At 36.7% G+C, this 19,346-nt stretch overlaps 1 protein-coding gene across 2 annotated transcripts in view; it reads right to left on the bottom strand.

Moving 5' to 3' along the window:
* Positions 1-19,346, bottom strand: part of ANKRD28 (ankyrin repeat domain 28) — a 145,608-nt gene that overhangs the window by 107,323 nt on the left and 18,939 nt on the right. Inside the window, exon 2 of one of the 2 annotated variants that reach the window (XM_028129542.2) lies at positions 7,268-7,340. The exons of the other annotated variant lie outside the window; for it this stretch is intronic. Coding sequence (XP_027985343.1) covers positions 7,268-7,285 — 18 coding nt within the window. The 5' untranslated portion in view covers positions 7,286-7,340. The remainder of the gene's footprint in view (positions 1-7,267; positions 7,341-19,346) is intronic. 2 annotated transcript variants of the gene reach the window in all.

Genomic DNA, 19,346 nt, shown 5'->3' with positions numbered 1-19,346 from the left:
CTTTTGGTGTATGGGCCAATGCTCCAATCAAGTGAGCCTAGGCCAAGCACGTTTTAACATGCCAGGTACAAACCTCAACGACTTCACAATCTGATGGGAAGAGCTTGTATTCACAGAGGAAAAAGTAAGTTTATTAAAAAATATTTCCATCTTCTTACAGACCTTACATTTATCAATTCTGACTCTTTTCTTATATCACTTTGATTTATCCCTTACTGCTATCTCTGTTCCTTCCTCCTGGCCTACAGAAAACTTCTCTGCCTCCCTAACAAACTACCATTCCATTTATTACTTGTTTCACCTACTGCAATCTGACTTCCATACTCACCATTCCGAAACTGCTCTAAGATCACCAAGGATTACCTACTGAAAAATCCTCATTTTCCTCAACTACTGTAAACTATTGGATACCAATGCTCTTCTTGCTACCTCCATAAAAGTATCCCCTATTTTTCCCCACCTTCTTCTTTGGCACTCTTTTACTTGGCTTTTCTTCAGTCACCCATATTTAAATACTGGCTTTTCTTTCAGCTCATTTTTTACTGCAAGGAAAGCCAATACTACAATCTCTTTCTAGACAATCTCATCTATTTCCATAGTATCATCCATTAACTATGTGATACTTCCAAGTCTTTATTTCCAGTCCTAACCTACAGACTCAACTTCCAAATGCTCAGTAGGCCATTTTACCTGCATATTCCGTATTATCTCAGATTCAGCATGTCAGGATTCACTTTATCACCTCTAATCCAGTTCCCCAAAGTGTTCTTTTTCTGAAATTCCTAGGCTGGCTAATAGTAATGGCACCACCAATATACAGGACCCAGAACATAAAAATAATTATCTGAAAGCCTTACCTTACTTCATCTCCCACTTCTAGTTAGGCACCAAGTTCTAGGAATTTTACCAAAACTTTTCCTGAACTCTCTCTTTCCCTCATAGTGACCAAGTTCAGACTCACTTCAGTCTTCACATGAGTTATTAAAACCACCTCATCTCAACTCTTGGCTCTCCTTTCTCTATTTCTATCCATCCTAGTAGCAGACATAGGTTATTTCACAAGAATCTCTTTCTTTATGGAGTACATCTGATCCAGACATATATAAGAGGCCCAGGACTGGCCAGAGTACCACCTACCTACTCTTAGCCCCATGTCTAGTTCAGGTAAGCACACACACTCACAGCCTTCCTCAGGACTTGCTTTGCTACCTAGGCTATTGGGAAAGATAATCTCTTTTCTTTTGGGATTATAAGTAAGAACAATGTAAGCTAAACTGCCTGCCTGTAAGAGGAAAAACGGCAAAGTTTATAAAGGGGAGGAGGGTGATGGAGAATCCACTATCACCAAGTTCTGGATCTAGCTTTGCCTGACCACTCCTATCACCTGACCAATAAACTTCCTTTTGCGTTTAAGCTACTTTGAGTTGTGATATCTGTCATTTGTAACCAAGAGTCCTGATTAACAATTCTCTATATTACCCATTACTTTTATAAATCATACATTAAATGTTATTTGCTCGCTTTTACTTAGTCAACTAAATTTTATTAAAGTACTTTATTGAAGACATCTACCACCGCCTTGTCTTCAGCAACAACAGTAGATTAGTTAAATCAGTGGCAGAATCATGAGTAACTTGATCGTTCCTTCAGAGGTCTACACATTTGTGTTTGTTTTTTAGCAACACCACTCCTTAATCATAATTTGCTAACCTTAATCACTACTTTACAGGTAAGAAAAATAAGTCCTGGAGAGGTTATATGACAAAAGTTCACATTCCAATATATACTAAGAGTTAGGACCAAAACTTGAACACTCAGAGATGACAACTCCCTGTTACGAGGCAAACCTGTCATTTAATCCGAAGCTCAAGAGAACCTAGAATAGTTGGGTATTTAACAGAACAAGGCTGTTGAGAATTTAAACTTGCTAGGTTACAACAGCCTCTAAATTCATATCTCAGAAACTATCAGATAGCTAGTGAAGAGCAGACAAAAAGGTGTAATTTTAAATGTTTGTTTGTATAACTTTGTTTTTCTATAAATAATCCTTCAAAGAACAGAAAAGGAAATGGCACTAGATTGCAGAAAGATGGCCTCAGAGAAAGTGTTAGGAGAAACTGATGTTCCAGACTCCATACTTGATTTGCCCTTTAAAATATAAGTGCATGATTTATTACATCAGATTATTATTTCTTTGAATTGGGATCTCCACAACCTTTTACAATCCCAAATAAACTTTACAGACTAAGGTATTTAATTAATTCAAGTATCGGCCTAGCTGGTTTGGCTCAGTGGATAGAGCATCAGCCTTTGGACTGAAGGGTCCCAGGTTCGATTCCAGTCAAGGGCACATGCCTGGGTTGCGGGCTCGGTCCCCAGTGGGGGGCATGCAGTAGGCAGCTGGTCAATGACTCTCTCTCATCATTGATGTTTCTATCGCTCCCTCTTATCTTCCTCTCTAAAATCAATAAAATATATATCCTACGTAATAATAGACAAATATGCAAATTGACCATACCTCCAACACACCCGCAAGCCAGCCCACCATCCAATCAGAGCGAGTATGCAAATTAACCCAACCAAGATGGCTACAGCACAGAGAGCAAGGTTTCCTAGGTAACAGAAGAAGCCAAGCTTTCCGCCTGCCCTTGCCAGGCCTAAACCTCCACTCAAGCTACAAAGTTTCAATTATAGAAGGTAAACAAATTCAAACAAATGGCGGCAGAATGGAGCTTGAGAGAGCAGGCCAGGGTTGCTCCCGGCAACAGGGGAAGCAAAGCTTTCTGAACACCCTGGCCGGGCCTAGGCCTCCGCTTAAGGCTACAAAGTTTCAATTATAACCCCAACACAAATGGCTGCCGGCCACGGAGGGAGCCCCAGGCTTGGCTCCGCTCCAGGCTACAAAGTTTCAATTGTACAAGGAAAATAAATTCCAGATACCAGGGCCTCCGCTTGGGTTACCAGGGGGCGTAGCCAGCCTGAAAACCACCACAGGCCCCTGGCTAGGCCGCCCCACGCCTCAAGGGAACGCCACCCTGATCAGGGACACCCTTCAGGGCAAACCAGCTGGCCCCCATCCCTGTACCAGGCCTCTATCCTATCTAATAAAAGAGTAATATGCAGATTGATCATCACTGCAACACACAATATAGCTGCCCCCATGTGGTCAAAGATCCTGTCCCCATGTGGACACAAGATGGCCACCACAAGATGGCCAGCAGGAGAGGGCAGTTGGGAGGCACTCTGCCTGCAAGGGAGGGCAGTTGAGAGGGACCAGGCCTGCAAGGGAGGGCAGTTGGAGGTGATCAACCCTGCAGGAGAGGGCAGTTAGGGTGACCAGGCCGGCAGAGGAGGGAAGTTGGGGGCAAACAGGCTGGCAGCAGAGTGGTTAGGGGGTGATCAGGCTGGCAGGCAGAAGCGGTTAGGGGCAATCAGTAAGGCAGGCAGGCAAGCAGTTGGGAGCCAGCAGTCCTGGATTGTGAGAGGGATGTCCGACTGCCCGTTTAGGCCCGATCCCACCTGGGCAGTCGGACATCCCTCCAGGGGTCCCAGATTGGACAGGGTACAGGCTGGGCTGAGGGACAACCCCCCTCCGTGCACGAATTTCGTGCACCGGGCCTCTGGTATATTATAAAAAAATAATTCTTTCAAGCATAACTACCAAAGGACTTGTATGCATGCATATTAGCATAACCAATGGACACAGACACTAGGGTGGTGGGCACTTGCCCTCGGGGGTTCGGGAATGGCTGGGGGGGGGGGGCATGTCAATCGGAGAAAAGGAGACATATGTAAAACTTTAGACAATAAAAATTAAGCCGAAACCGGTTTGGCTCAGTGGATAGAGCGTCAGCCCGCGGACTGAAAGGTCCCGGGTTCGATTCCGGTCAAGGGCATGTACCTTGGTTGTGGGCACATCCCCAGTAGGGGGTGTGCAAGAGGCAGCTGATCGATGTTTCTCTCTCATCGATGTTTCTAACTCTCTATCCCTCTCCCTTCCTCTCTGTAAAAAATCAATAAAATATATTAATAAATAAATAAATAAATAAATAAAAAAATTAATTATTTTAAAATAGTGTGGCTCATGACCTATGAACCAGAGGTCATGGTTCGATTCCAGGTTGGGCACATTTCCAGGTTGCAGGCTCAATCCCCACTAGGGGATGTGCAGGAGGCAGCCAATCAATGATGCTCTCTCATCATTGATATGTCTATCTTTCTCTCCCTCTTCCTCTCTGAAATCAATATATATATGTATGTATGTATATATATGTGTATACACACACACACACACACACACATATATATATTTTTTAAAGTCACTTGTTAACTAGCAAAAAAAGAATTTGAATATTATATCTGTGAAATAAAAGGCTTCAATGAGAAGAGTTTCTCCTACTGGCTAGGAGAAAGAGAGAATGTTCATGAAGGACAACTTTAAAAACCCAAGCTATCTGTATTTTTTCTAACACTACTAATTAAGAAGTTGTGTTTTATTTAGATGTCATTTAAATTATAGTACCACCTAAATCAAGCATGTCAAACTCAAAGGCTAACACAGGCCAAATAAACGAGGCATTCGGCCTGTGGGTTGCGAGTTTGGCATGCTTGACCTAAATAACCAAAACATCTAAACTATTTCTAGGGTGGTAGATTAAAGATTGTATTAGGAAATATAGTCAGGTATATAGCTCGTAACCATTTCATATACAAGGATTTATCTTTTAAAAATAATTATTGCATATTATATCTAAATGATAGTTATGCTTCACTAGTTTTAATTTGCCCATCTATATACCACTATGTTAATTTCACTATTCTAAGTGATGGATTTTAAAATGATTCCTTATGTGAATTTAGAAAATTTGCAGAAACCAATGCAAATACACCATCCAGTGGTAAAAGATGCAAATTACAACTTAGACAGCAATCACAGCAAAGTAATTGAATTTGTGCCTCTACCTGGTCTCCAACACACATTTCCAGGAAAGAAAAAAAAAATGGGCAAAATATGATGTTGACTGTGTGTGCTATTTGTTACCATTTTCCCAATCAAATGCTATTCTTATTAAGTTCAACTTTTCTTTTTCTACTTGCCCACCCATTACCCAAATGCTTAATTGAATTAGGATAAGAGTATTTCAATATTCATCCAAAGCCTTAATTGAGCCAGAGGTTAGGAAAACAGTTTATAAAGGAGAGAAAAGGTGTGGGGGTGAAATGTCCAATGGAATTCTAGTTGGTAAAAGCCATTCAAGGTAACAACAAATGAGAGGCATCATATGAGTGTTGTTGTTCTTTTTAAATTTGGTAGACAACCCTGAAAAGCCAGGTAAAGATTCACAGTTGGCCAATTCATACACAATTAAGAATTTCTAGAGACTATTAATCTTTAATGACAGAAATTATACCTTTTTCAAGAAAACCTAGTAAATAATGTTTTCCCAATAATCAGCTCCCCTCCTCCCAAAATAAAGATGGATAAAATCTTTCAGCTTTCAACACAACAGCTTTCTTATCACGTCCTCTTCTTTAAAAAAGTTTAATTTAATTTAAAACAAATTATAACCAAAAAAACCCAAAAACCCAATAAGTGATTTTTTGTTTTGAAAAACCTTTGCATCAAGCCTAGTTAATATCAAATGGCATTACCATTTGGATAAAAAAATATTTAACAAAAAGTACAGTAGGTTGCAGGCTGGGTTATAGTTTCTTCCTTTCTACAGAACCTTTCAATATGCTATAGATTTTAAATTAGATTTTAAGCATCCTCCACTGAAAATCTATCTTATGTTTTCCAGAAATACATGGCCTACCACACTTACTAGGGGTACCGGTTAATAATGCGGATTTTTTTCAATAGATGGAGTTACATATAGGTTGATATATATGCAATTTGATATGTATGCTATTTTGTTGTATTGACAACAAGCTTCAAAACTTCATACGTCAAATTTACTGAAGGTGTTAACATCATAGATATTTTTACACTTAAAAATGTCAAATTTTGTGCCAAAAAAAGAGCATTTGTGGGAAGTTTTAATTCGTTACTTTATTTTGAAAAAAAGTGCTGCTGAATACTTTGGGAAGCTTATGGTGAACATGCTCCATCTCAAGATAGTTGTGAACGATGGTTTAAACCCTTTAAAAGTAATGATTTCGATGTGAAAGACAAGAACATCCAGGTCAACCAAAAAAGTTTGAAGACCAACAATTACAAGCATTTTGGATGAAGATTTGTGTCAAACTCAAAAACAACTTGCAGAAAGATGAAACATTGCTCAGCAAACAATTTCTGATCATTTACATGCAATGGGAAATATTTTAAAGGGAAGAAAATGGGTGTCACATCAACTGAACGAAAGACAAATAGAAAACCGAAAAGTCATCAGTAAAATGTTGCTTCAACGGCACAAAAGAAAGTCTTTTTTGCATTGAACTGTGACTGGCGATGACAAGTGGATTTATTTTGAGGATCCCAAATGCACAAAATCATGGGTTGATCCAGGTCAACCATCAAACATCGACTGCAAGGCCAAATTGCTTCGGAAAGAAGACAATGCTCTGTGTTTGGTGGGATCAGGAAGGTGTGGTGTATTATGAGCTTCTAAAACCAGGTGAAACCGTTAATACTGATCACTACCAACAACAAATAATCAATTTGAACCACGCTTTGAACATGAAACTACCAGAATGTTCCAGAAGACACAGCAAAGTAATTTTGCTTCATGATGATGCACCATCACACACTTCAAAACCAGTTAAGGACACGTTAAAAGATCTTGCCTGGGAAGTATTAACCCACCCGCTGTATTCACCAGACCTTGCTCCTTCAGATTACCACTTGTTCTGATCGATGGCACACGCATTTTCTGAGCAGCACTTCAAACATACGAAGAAGTTGAAAATTGGGTCTCTGAATGGTTTGCCTCAAAACAAGAAAAGTTTTATTGGGATAGTATCCACAAATTACCTGAAAGATGGGGAAATGTGTAGCTAGCGATGGACATTACGTTGAATAAAGTACTTTTGATGTTTCTCTTGAAATTACCGTGTTTTCTTTGATTACAAAAATCCGCATTATTAACCGGTACACGTGGTATAAACAAGTCTACAACAAAGGATTTTAGCTTATACTAAATATTTTTCACATACACATATGTATAAAAGCGAAGTTTAAGTTATGAGGAGGCATAAATAGCAACAAACTAATAAATCACAAGAGCTGCCTATATTACTGCAGAGAGACCACTGGAAAATAACCTACCATAATAGGAATCCCCATACTATTTTCCTCTGGTGGAAGCAGTAGTTGTATTGTTTCAATTCCACTCTCAGGCCTGTAGCAGAAAACAGATATCAAAAGCAAGAATATGCTGACACTAGAAACGAAGGGCTATGTTATAAAAATAACTAGTACCTTTAAACATTGAATTATTGGATAATATATTAAAAATCTTACTAATTCTGAACTTGGTCTTACCCTTCTATCAAGAAAAAAAATTAATCTGTATAATAAGACAAGAGTTTTTTTTAAAAAGTTTTCTTTATATATGAACCAATCCTTACTGTATACTCAGAAGAGACTCAAAAGTGAGGTTTGAGTCCTAGAATTGTTAACACAATATTTCCATATTTTTAAAAAGAACTATTCAAATATATTCACTATAATAATCAAATAATTCCATGAGGGTGTCTTAACCTAAGAATCTATAAAGTATAAAATATTCAATCTATATAATTTCTGAGTATTTAAAACATGTTCATTTTAATAATATATAAAGAAATAACAATATCTCCTAAAGAGAGATATTGTACTTAAAAAAAAAAAGTGATAATTACTATTTAGTAACTTGTTCTCCCCATCTTCCTCCACTTGACAATGTGGACTTTCCCCCAAAACACTTTCAATGATTATATATACATTACATTTAAAAGTATTATGTAACTGTATTTAATAAATTTCCTAAGATTAAACATTTGGGTTGTTCCTATTTTTTTCTTATATAATAATTTTTCCAGAATCTTATTCCAACAGTTATTTTTAGTAACATGGATTGCCTTCAAGTAAATAAAATTAGGCCTAAAATATTTTGGAACCATAATTCTCAGGTGCAATGGCCTATAAAAAACAAATGTCAGAATTAAATTCCCTGTATAGAGCATGCCGTCAACCTCATTTCTTATTAGTCTGCAAGAATCACCAGTTTTTACTCTCTTTGTCAATGTGATTACTGCTGTGTTCTAATATGCCTTTCCAGTATGTTAGAAGATAGAAACCATCCTGTCCACTCTGGTAGGTAGCTACGATTCTAAACATATTAAATTTGTTCTTTTCTTGTCAAAACTCTGTATGAACAAATTAACCTCATAAAAAATATTAATGGGCCATTACTTTTATTACTACCATATATTAATGTAACAGACAGTAATTTTATTAATTTGCCATTTGGTGGCAGCAAATACAAAAGAAAGTAAATTTGCCAAGCGCTTCTATTTATTATATTATTACCAATATAAAGTTAGTCTTCCCTGAGTCATGTATTTTAAACAAGAGTTTCAAATGAAAAATGAAGCTTTATAGGTTTTAATAGTTAATAGTTAAATCTTATGTTAATAGTCAAGCTCAAAACAATATCACGAGCAAATTCCTAATTAACTGATTGAAAATAATAGCCTGTGTTACTATAGCATTCACAATTTAATTATCTCAAAAACTGTGATCTTGATGTTTATAAAAAAAGTAATTGCAAAAGTTTCATTTGTACTGATGTGCACACACATACACACACATAGAGGGGTGGGCAAAAGTAGGTTAATAATACAATAATTAATAAATAATAAAACAAGAATAAACTGTTTCATAACTGTAAACCTAATTTTGCCCGTGTGTGTGTGTGTGTGTGTGTGTGTGTGTGTCATGTAAAAATTACATTTTCTTACTCTAACCAACTCCAGCTGGCCTGGCTTCCCACCCCCATGAATAACTTATTCATTAATCATTTGCTAATAACTACTTATGGGCTAAGTACAGCAGTAAAGTGAAATAATTTCTAGCTTCATGAGGCTCACACAAAATCTCTCATATATCCTTTTCCCAGACTTGTAATATGGGGTAATAAAAGACCAGCTTGAAAACCTAAATATTATATAAATATATATATAATACAAAAAATGTATAGTTTCCCTCTACATATAATTTACAATAAAAAATAACCACACAAAAAATATTAGAGAAGAAAAATACAAGACTTTTATTTTTTGTATGATTGCCTTAATGTCTTCTTTTTCTTCTTTTGAAATATCAAGTTATTTCAAAAGGAAAAATATTTGGTGCCTTTAATTTACTACTCTTTTTATTAAACCTCCCAAAATATTAAGTGACTAAAATAATTGAATTACATCAAACTGAAAAGTGTACTTAGAGTATCTTTTCACAGAATTATCACACAACAAAGTATGCCAAACGTCTCAGTAACTTATTTATAGAAATCATTTCCAAAGTGTCTTATAGTCCAAGATGTAAAAAATAAAAAAATAAAAAAAGCAGGGGCTAGAATTAGGAGTGAATTAAAACTGAAACTAAATTTGTGCATACACTGACAGATTAACCATATCTGAATACTGTAAAGACCCAGTCTTCCACAGTGAGAAGGGGGTGTATCCCATTTACATCAGTATATTCAGCTTTATGACTCTGCTTATTAATTATTAGCACACAACAGTGATGAACAATGTCATGCAACAGTATTTCTCATACTGATGATAGGATCTTATTAGAAGAGAATTTTCTTTTTCTTTTTTTTAAGAGAGAGGAAGGAAGGGGGTGGAGGAGAGAAAAAGAGAGAGGGAGGGAGGGAGGGAGAAACATTGATGTGAGAGAGATACATTGAGAGAGCGATAACATTGATCAATTGCCTCCCGTAGGCACCTCATCCAAGGATCAAACCTACAACTTGGGCAAGTGTCCTGACCGGGAATCCAACCCACGACCTTCCAGTACAAGGGACAATGCTCTAACCAACTGAGCCACACGGGCAGGGCTTCATTTTCTTGTTTTTCTGTTTATGTCAAGAAGATACTAGATTTTACAGGTTAAAAATTAACATCAGCAACTTCACGTGGTCCAACCTAATACCAGTTATTCACAACGTAAGTTCCTTGAGGGCAGGTACCATTTCTTAGTCCCCTAAAAATACCCATCTTCTGGTAAGGGAGAAAGATAAGTAAAATGTAAACTGCCAAGCAGTGCAATAAATGCTTTGATAGAAGAGAGAGAGAGAGAGAGAGAGAGAGAGAGAGAGAGAGAGAGAGAGAGAGAGAGAGACCGAGACCCACATATGGTGCATTAAAAATCATAAGGTATACTAGTCAATGATGAATGATATCAGGAAAACTGGAAGCTACCTGGAAAATAAAGTTAAATAGAATTCCTTTGCTCAGTAATCACTATACTGAGATGTATGAGTTTAAAGAAATATAAAAGTACTAGGAAACTAATGACTGATTTCTCCCTAAAATGAGAAACAAGGTAGGAATGGTCTACTCTCACTCCTCTCCTATTCAGTATCATATTGAAAGTCCTATAGGGCTATAAGAAATAACAATTTGGAAAGAAATACAAATTGGAAAAATAAATAAATAAAACTGACTCTGTTAGCAGACAGCATTGTCTATGTATAAAATCCCATGGAATCTCCAAAAAAATTCCCAGAACTAATAAGTAAATTTAACAAACTCATATTTCAACATACTACCAAGGACTGGAAATAAAAAAGTTAAAAGGAGTACCATTTATAATAGCACCCTCAAGATGGTACAGCCCCTTTAAAAAACAATTTACAGTTGCTTATAGTTATTCATACAGTTAATGTATAACCAAATAACCCTACACCTAGAATATTAACCCAATAAAATAAAAACTCAAACTCAGCAAAAATTTGTGTATGAACATTTACTAGTATACTGACTTTATTTGTAATCTCCGAAATCTGGATACAACCCAAATATCCCTCAACTAGAGAATGGAAAAATGTACTGTGACAATAAATCCATATAACAGAATACTACTCAGTTAATAGAAAAGAAACCAAAATCTGAACACACCAACAACATGGACAAATCTTAAATACATTATATGCTAAGTGAAAAGCTACATACTGAACAATTCTATTTCTTCTGCAAAAGGCAAAACCTTAAGGACAGCAAAGAAATAAGCAGTTGGTAGGAGCTGCCGACCTGGGAAGGGGATAAATACAAAGGACACAGCAGATCTTAGGGTAATGGAAGTGTTCTGTATTTTGATTGTAGTGGTCATTGCATAACTACACGCATTTGTAAAAGCTCACAAAACTGTACACTAAGAAGAGTAAATTTTACCATTATCGAAATTACACCTTGCCCAACTGGTGTGGCTCAGTAATTGAGTGTTGACCTATGAATCAGGAGGTCACGGTTCAATTCCCGGTCAGTGCACATGCCTGGGTCGTGGGCTCAATCCCCAGTGTGGGGCATGCAGGAGGCAGCCGATCAATGATTCTCTCTCATCATTGATGTTTCTGTCTCTCTCTCCCTTCCTTTCTGAAATCAATAAAAATATATTTGTTAAAAAACACAAAATAAAACCAAATAAATAAATAATGCCTTAATACAAAGAGAAAAATTATAAACGTATTTGAAGAAGCCACACAAGTTTTTAAAACATAATCTCATAGTATGGAAGACAAAAATTGAAAAGACATAAAAAATTTTCATAAATTTAAAAATATTAAATTTCTTACAGTGAAGAAATAAAATCACAAAGTGAAACAAATGAAAAACAAAAGAAAAGGGAAAAACCCAATCCATTAGTAAAATAGGCAAAAAAAAATAGAAACAAATAATTCATAAAAAAGGAAACACAAATGTCTCTTAAATACATTTCCAGGATATATTTTTAAGTGGTAAAAGCAAGTTATATAATGATCTATCTCAGTGATGGGCAACCTTTTGAGCTTGGTGTGTCAAACTTCGCCAAAAAACTGAGCATAACTCGGGTAGTGTGTCACTTTGAGGAAAAAACATTATTTCGCAAATGTTTCATCCTCGGCATGCGGCCACCTCAGCGGCCGCGTGTCATCAGAAATGGCTACGCGTGTCAGTGCTGACACGCGTGTCATAGGTTCGCCATCACTGGTCTATATTGTATGCTACCTTTTCTGTAAGAAAGAAAGAAAGAAAGAAAGAAAAGAAAGAAGACATTTGTATTTGCTTTTATTTGCATATATAAACACTAAGGATACAAGGGAAACAAGGGTACTAATCTGGAGTGGGTTGCACAAATTTTACTCCTGTGACACAAAGTGGGAGAAAGACTTCTCAGTTATAGCTTTATCTAGTTTTGATTATAACTTCATGTGAAGGTGGAAGAAAAAGGGGGAGAGAGGAAAAGGAATTTAACCTGACATATTTGCACATGATATATGTAGGTGTTATATGATAAAGAAGTTGTCTGGTCTTTGTCCTGCGTACCTGTGAGCTTCTAAACCCTTGGAATTTCCTAAGTGACAGGAGTCTGGTTATTCATGTTGAGCTCCCAGAACCATATCTGGGTTTTTACTAATGAGGTGACTCACTGTAGGACCCTAGATTGTTCCAGATTGGGGCTGGCCATGCTGGAAAAAACCACCATGTGATAAGAGGGTTGGGGCTGTGAGCTATGTGTTGTTAGCCTGACCACCTAACCTCCTGACGAGGAGGGGAGGGGGGCTAAAGATTGAGTTCAATCTTGTGGCCATAATTCAACACGTCTATAAATGCAATACCTATAAATCAAACCACCAATAAATAATTTTGACACTGAAGTTTCCAGAGGACATGGAAACTTCAAGTCTGAAACCCTCTCAGACCTCACCTTGAGTCTTTCTATACCTTTTGGTGGTTCAATTCTCTGTCCTTTTAATAAAACTGTAATCATAAGTATACCACTTTCCTGAGTTCCTGGAGTCATTCTAGTAAATTATCAAACCTGAGGGGATAGTGGGAAATCCAAAATTTATAGCCAGTTAGTCAGAAGCGTGGCTGGCCTGGGAACCCTGGAGCTGCAGGTAATATCTAAAGTGAGGAGGCTTGGGGAGGACCAAGCCCTTAACCTGTGAAGTCTACAGATCTGCAGTATAGTAGGTGGTAATTCATTGCAGCGTTATTTGTATTTGCAAAAGTACAACTTAGATATCAACAGGAAACTGAGTATATAACAATAAAAGACTAAATAGCCAGTACTCTTTAAATACTAATGTACAATGAACTCAAGATACTGGAGGTAGAGAGAGCAAATAAAATGCACAACAGTGGTCTAGTATATTAAAAATCTCTAGGGATAAGAAAATAATGGTTGGCTATAGTTAAGGGAAACCAGATGACTTGAGGGTGATGTGGCTAGAGGTGGAAGGGACAATTTTTACATTATATACTTTTTATTTCTTTTAAATTGTGAACCATGGTTGCCTGTTAAAATTAAATTAAAAAATCTACACAGATGAATCAGATGTATACCAAAGGTGAGAATTACTTAGAACAGTGACTCACTAATAAATAAATAAATGAACAAATAAACAAAAACTGAAGTGTACGTAGATTCACTTTACTTTGCCAGCCTTTTCCACTCCAACTCAAAGGTTGACAGACCAATTAAGTTACAATTTCCTGGAGGTGGGGCCTAGAAATCTGTACTTTTAAATTGTGATCCTAATTCAGAACCAAGATGTAGAATTATTTTTAGGGCAAAGCACTGTGCTAGCCAAACTGAGTTAATACAATAAAAATATTCCTTGCCCTAAAAGGCACACAGCGAATAATCAAGATATACTGCTTCATAAATGAAACATTAACTTGGTCACATGGTATTGCAGAGAAAATAATTTAAGAACAATCATCATTTCTGCCACCCCCCAATGAAAACATTAGGTGAAAGGATGAAACATGATGGACCCAGCTAACATCTGTACAGATTAGTATATCACTAAGAATGGAACAGCATGTGCCCACCTGCTGTGAAGCAACATAAATTTGTGTTGTATATGCATATGTATCAACCTATAATATGCATGACAGAGAATAAGGTAGTAAGTAGGTGGCTATATGTATGTACACATCTGCTTATTATATGTGACATATTCTTGCTTTAGAAAAAAACAACAACAGAGTGTAATCTAATCCCACTTCTAAATCTACCAATTTATAGAAGGAAATAAGGAGTAGAGGAACATGCTAAAGGTCACCATGAGGATACAATTAGTCAAGCTAGTATATGGGAAATTCTACAAAACAAATGAATTTCTTTAACAATACATGGGTTTGTGTTTCAGAGACAGAGAAACATCGATCAGACCATCAAACCTCAGAGGGAAGGTAGGGGAGGGTGGGGGTAAAGGGGAGAGATCAACCAAAGGACTTGTATGCATGCATATGGGCCTAACCAATGGAAACAGACAATAGGGGGGTGAGGGCATGAGTGGGGGGATGGGGGAGTAATGGGGGAATAAGGACACATATGTAACACCTTAATCAATAAAGAAATTTATTTAAAAAACACACAATACATTGGTTTTTTTTTTAAGGGAGGGTGACTTAAGAAACCAATCATATACAATGTTCAAAGTTTGTTTAGAATTATTTTAGCTAACTTCAAAAAGAATCTGACACGAAGAATATATAACGCATACCAAATATGCTTTAAAACACTCCAAAAACATTGGGGAATGGTAAAAATGTTGATAATTGTTGTAAAAGGATAATCAGTTCACAGGGGTTCATTTATATCTTCTCTGTGTGATAACGTTTAAGAATTAAATTACATTAAAAATTTTTAACTAAAGAAAATTATATTGTGATATTTTTTAAAAAAAGAGAGAATGCAATATTAGATTGACATCGTCTTGGGATTCTACTCACACATAACACTATTTGAAAAAGAGAAACTTAAAAAGTTAAAGTGGTTAGGTCCAACTTAGGTCTAAACTTTATCAGAAAACATCTACCAGCCAATTTAGGGAACCTAGGAAGTGTAGTAGATCTAAATCAGAGTTTCTCAAAGTCAGCACTACTAACATTTTAAGCAAAATAATTATTGTTGTGGAGTCGTGTCTTGTCCATTGTAGGATGTTTAGCAGCATCCCTGGCCTCCACCCATAGATGTCTGTAGCATTACCCCCCGACCCCTCCAAGTGTGACAACCAGATATTGCCAAATCTAATCCATCCCTGATCTAAACTGATGAGTTCTTAGAATGGTGAGCTTACTATAAAAAGCAAAAGGAACTTAACAGTATATTCTTCAAACTCTGCCAAAAGCAACTTGAATAAAGCAGCATGAAACTAGCCAGAATCAGACAAGATATTTTCTCCACCTTAACATGACTCCTCACAACCACACAAGATGTCAAATATTTGATAAATACATTTTTTAAAATGTAAATATGTACATTTCCTTACATTTAAATACAACATGCTAAACAAATTAGTCTTTTTTGATGATTTATCTGAAATACCCAGAATAGACAAATCCATATAGGCAGAAAGATGTTTAGTGGTTGTTAAAAACTGAGGGCAGGGAGAGAAGGTGAGTTAATTGCTTAATGAAAATGGGTTTCTTTTGGAGGTGATAAAAACATTGTGGAACTAGATAGTACTAACAGTTGTAGAACACTGTCAATGTATTTAGTACCACTGAATTGTACACTTTAAAAAACACTGAATATAACACTGGAAATGTAATCTACAACTTTGAAAAATAAAATTCAGATTACTTAAATATCTAAAGGGCAGAATATAAATCGACTTTATGAAATGTGATGCAACCATTAAAAATTATAATTAGGAAGATTATGTAGCAACTAGGTGAAGCATGACCAGAATGAAATGAAGCTATTTGAACCCATATTAGATATGAGAGCTCTATCTTTAATAACGTGTCCTTGAGAAACATTTTTAATGAAATAATAATATAGCTACCTGGTGTGATTAGGAGGGGTCATGTTAAAACAGGTAAAGCATCTAGCACAATGTTTTTTTGCTAAATGAGAAGGTTATAAAACTGCGTATACCTTCTGTTTAGAAGCATGTGTTATTCATTCCAATAGTTACTGAGGTGCCACTATGTGCAATAAAGTGATAGCATAGTATTATACTAAAGGAACTATAGTTTTAGTAAAGGAGACAAGCACACACTCAATGTGTTTATGGTAAAAAGGATATAGTACAACGATAACTAAGAAAGCCCAGGCTTAAAACAGGCATAAAGGAAATGTTCATAAATACCTAATTAATGAAACACATTATATAGCCAGAGAAGCTCAATAAACCCAATCAAGTGTAGTAGGTGAACTGAGTGTGAGAGAGTGTGTGTGTGCGTGTGTGTTGTCAGATGTCACTTTTGCAGGATGATGATCTTTCAGCAAGGAGTTGGACAAAAAAGGCAAAAATCCATCCTATAAAAAAAAGAGAAACACGTAAATTGACCGTATCTCCAATACGCTCACCAGCCAATCAGGAGTGAGTATGCAAATTAACCCTACAAAGACAGCAGGTTAATTTGCATACACAGGCGCTGGGCGGAGAGCAGGTGGAGAGTGGAGCGGCTTGGGGAACTTGGCTCCCCAAGCTGCCAGATGGAGAGCAGAGAGGAAGAGCTGGAGGTTTGGAGGACTTGGTAGAGCGGGAGGCCGTGGGACAGAGACAGAGCAGGAAGGGAAAACCCAGATTGTGGGGAGCACCAGGAATTCTGCGAGTAGTAGTTCTGTTGGCAGCCCCAGGACCGGAAGCGGAAGCCCAAAGCATGGGGAGCACCAGGAATGCTGGGAATTGTAGCTCTGGTGGCAGATGGATCTCCTAGACACTAGAGCAAAGTGAGCCTGGAGCAAGTTACTGTTGCAGTGGAAGATGGAGGAAAAGCAAAGGTGACAGACATAAGTAAAATCAGAGTGTCTAGGAAAAATTAAAGGGAAGATATCCTAAAACTTCCAGGAAATCTCCACCAATGAAGCAAAGAAAAAAAAAAAGCCTCTATTATTCTGTGAGCAACAAACCAAACTGGGTTGGGGTCTCAGACAATTCGCTCATATGATTGCAAAGACAGACAGAAACTCCCAGATTGGAGAGGGCTCCCAGATTGGAGAAGGTACAGGTCAGGCTGAGGAACCCAGCCCCCCCTCCCCCCGTGCACGAATCTTCGTGCACCGGGCCCCTAGTTTGTAATAAAGAGGACAGGATGCAAATTTGGCAGAGATGCAATAGAAAGAGATACAGTACAGGTGGAAATATAAGTTGATATAGCCTATGTGGAGGGCAACTAACTAGCTAGTAAAATCTTTTTCAAAGATTTCCAAAATATATCCATTGGGGGGGATGAGGGGAGAAGTACACAATAATCAAGTAAGCCATCTTGTGTGTTAATATGGGGAGGAAAATAAGAACAAATTTATACATGCTTGTCTTGTCTATTGTAAATCGTACATCACCAATACCTGATTCTATAGTCTCTTCTGCATCAGAGGGCAGAAGTCTGGAACTACATTTCCCAGAACCCCTTTTCCCAAATGATTCAAGGGTAGTGCATGCCAACAAAGGACTCATGCAAGATTTAATGAAGAAAATGAGAACTATTATTGTCTGATAGCAACTGTGAGTAAATATACGGGAAGACAACAGGCATGAGGTTTGAAGTGGCTGCTGCATGACAATCATCTGCTTTTCCAGACTCAATATTGTACAGCAGATCCTCGAACAATGTCATTTCATTCAACATTGCTTTGTTATAATGTTGATGAGATGCCATAGGAACGTAACTGTTTATATCAATTAGTCTATGGTAAAAAATGGTTTCATTGTACGTTATTTTGCTGCAGTTTTAAGAGCCTATCAACAATGTTAAAGGATTTACAATATAATGTCAATTTTCCAAATTAAATCCATAATTTCAATGGAATAACAATTAAGCTCAACAGTTTCATGTCAATTTGAAATTGTCAAAAAGGTATATAGAATATCAAAAAATAAAAAAAGTAAAGCTGGAAAAATTGAACTTCATACCATATACAAAAATAAAATTCCAGGTAGGTAAAAAAACTAAGTGGGTAAAGATACTACAAATTTTGAGAAGAAACAGTATTTTTAGGAACTTGATGGGTTTCTTACACAAGAAAGGAAAGAGAACATAAAAGATTGGTAAGTATGATTATATTACAACTTAAAATTTCTGAACAAGACCAAACAAACAAAATAAAAGTGGGAAAGGAGGGGGAGATAAAAAGGGAGAGACAGAGATAGGTCTAGAGAATTCTTCATACAGTTATATAAGCCTGATATGCTTGTGAGTCCTTTTCTTTAAGATCTATATTGTTGAAATATTTGTGCATATACACTAAACCAGCTATTTCCAACTGGTATGCCACAAGAATTTTTAAAACATGCAATACCTGATTATTTAGTCAGGGACACTGACCTCTTTTCCCTTAGATTGTCAAATAAAAAAATGACAACAGCCAACACAACAATAACCATTTGGTGTAAATATATCAAAAGCATACCTTTTTTAAAAAACACTTAGTATTTATTTTTTGCTAATCCTCACCTGAGGATATTTTTCCATTAATTTTTAGAGAGAGTGGAAGGAAGGGAAGGGGAGAGACAGAGAGATAAACATTGATGTGAGAGAGACACATCAACTGGTTGCCTCCAGCACGCACCCAACCAGGGCTGGGGTCGAGTCTGCAACCGAAGTACATGCCCTTGACCAGAATTGAACCTGGGACCCTTCAGTCCATATGCCAACATTCTATCCACCGAGCCAAACTGGCTAGGGCTACCAAGGGTTAACTAAGACCAGGACTCTAAATCAAAGTAATCTTGATTAAAATTTTTTATAGATTAATCTTATATACATAAGAAAACATCTGTGGAAAATCTCTTTTCCTCTAAATCACTTTCAATAAGGTTCTTCTAGATTTTGCCTAAAATTACTTTCATGGTTAACCAACCAACAATTCACTCAAATCCATAGCTTTATTTTCATTGTTTATAGAAACAGAAAACCTATGATTTCCTCATGGTTAGGTAAAGCTATAGTGTGTGTCAATAATTAATATGCTCCTATAGTAATATTCCTGTATTATGGGTATGTGCATCTCTTACATTTATGGTGTTTGCTAAACCTCATTTTATTTCTCTAAGATTCTCATAATGTTTTTTCATAAGAAAATGTCTTTTCTACGGTCATGTGCCTATTATAACCTATTTTTTTTAACCATTTCTTATAAGACATTCTTCAGATACAATTCTCCACTCATGCTGTTTTAGCCATATGGAGTCAAA

The sequence above is a fragment of the Eptesicus fuscus genome, chromosome 18 (assembly GCF_027574615.1).
Source record: "Eptesicus fuscus isolate TK198812 chromosome 18, DD_ASM_mEF_20220401, whole genome shotgun sequence".
Classification (NCBI taxonomy): domain Eukaryota; kingdom Metazoa; phylum Chordata; class Mammalia; order Chiroptera; family Vespertilionidae; genus Eptesicus; species Eptesicus fuscus.
The sequence above is the reverse complement of the archived record's forward strand: the minus strand, read 5'-3'. Positions and strand labels throughout refer to the sequence as shown.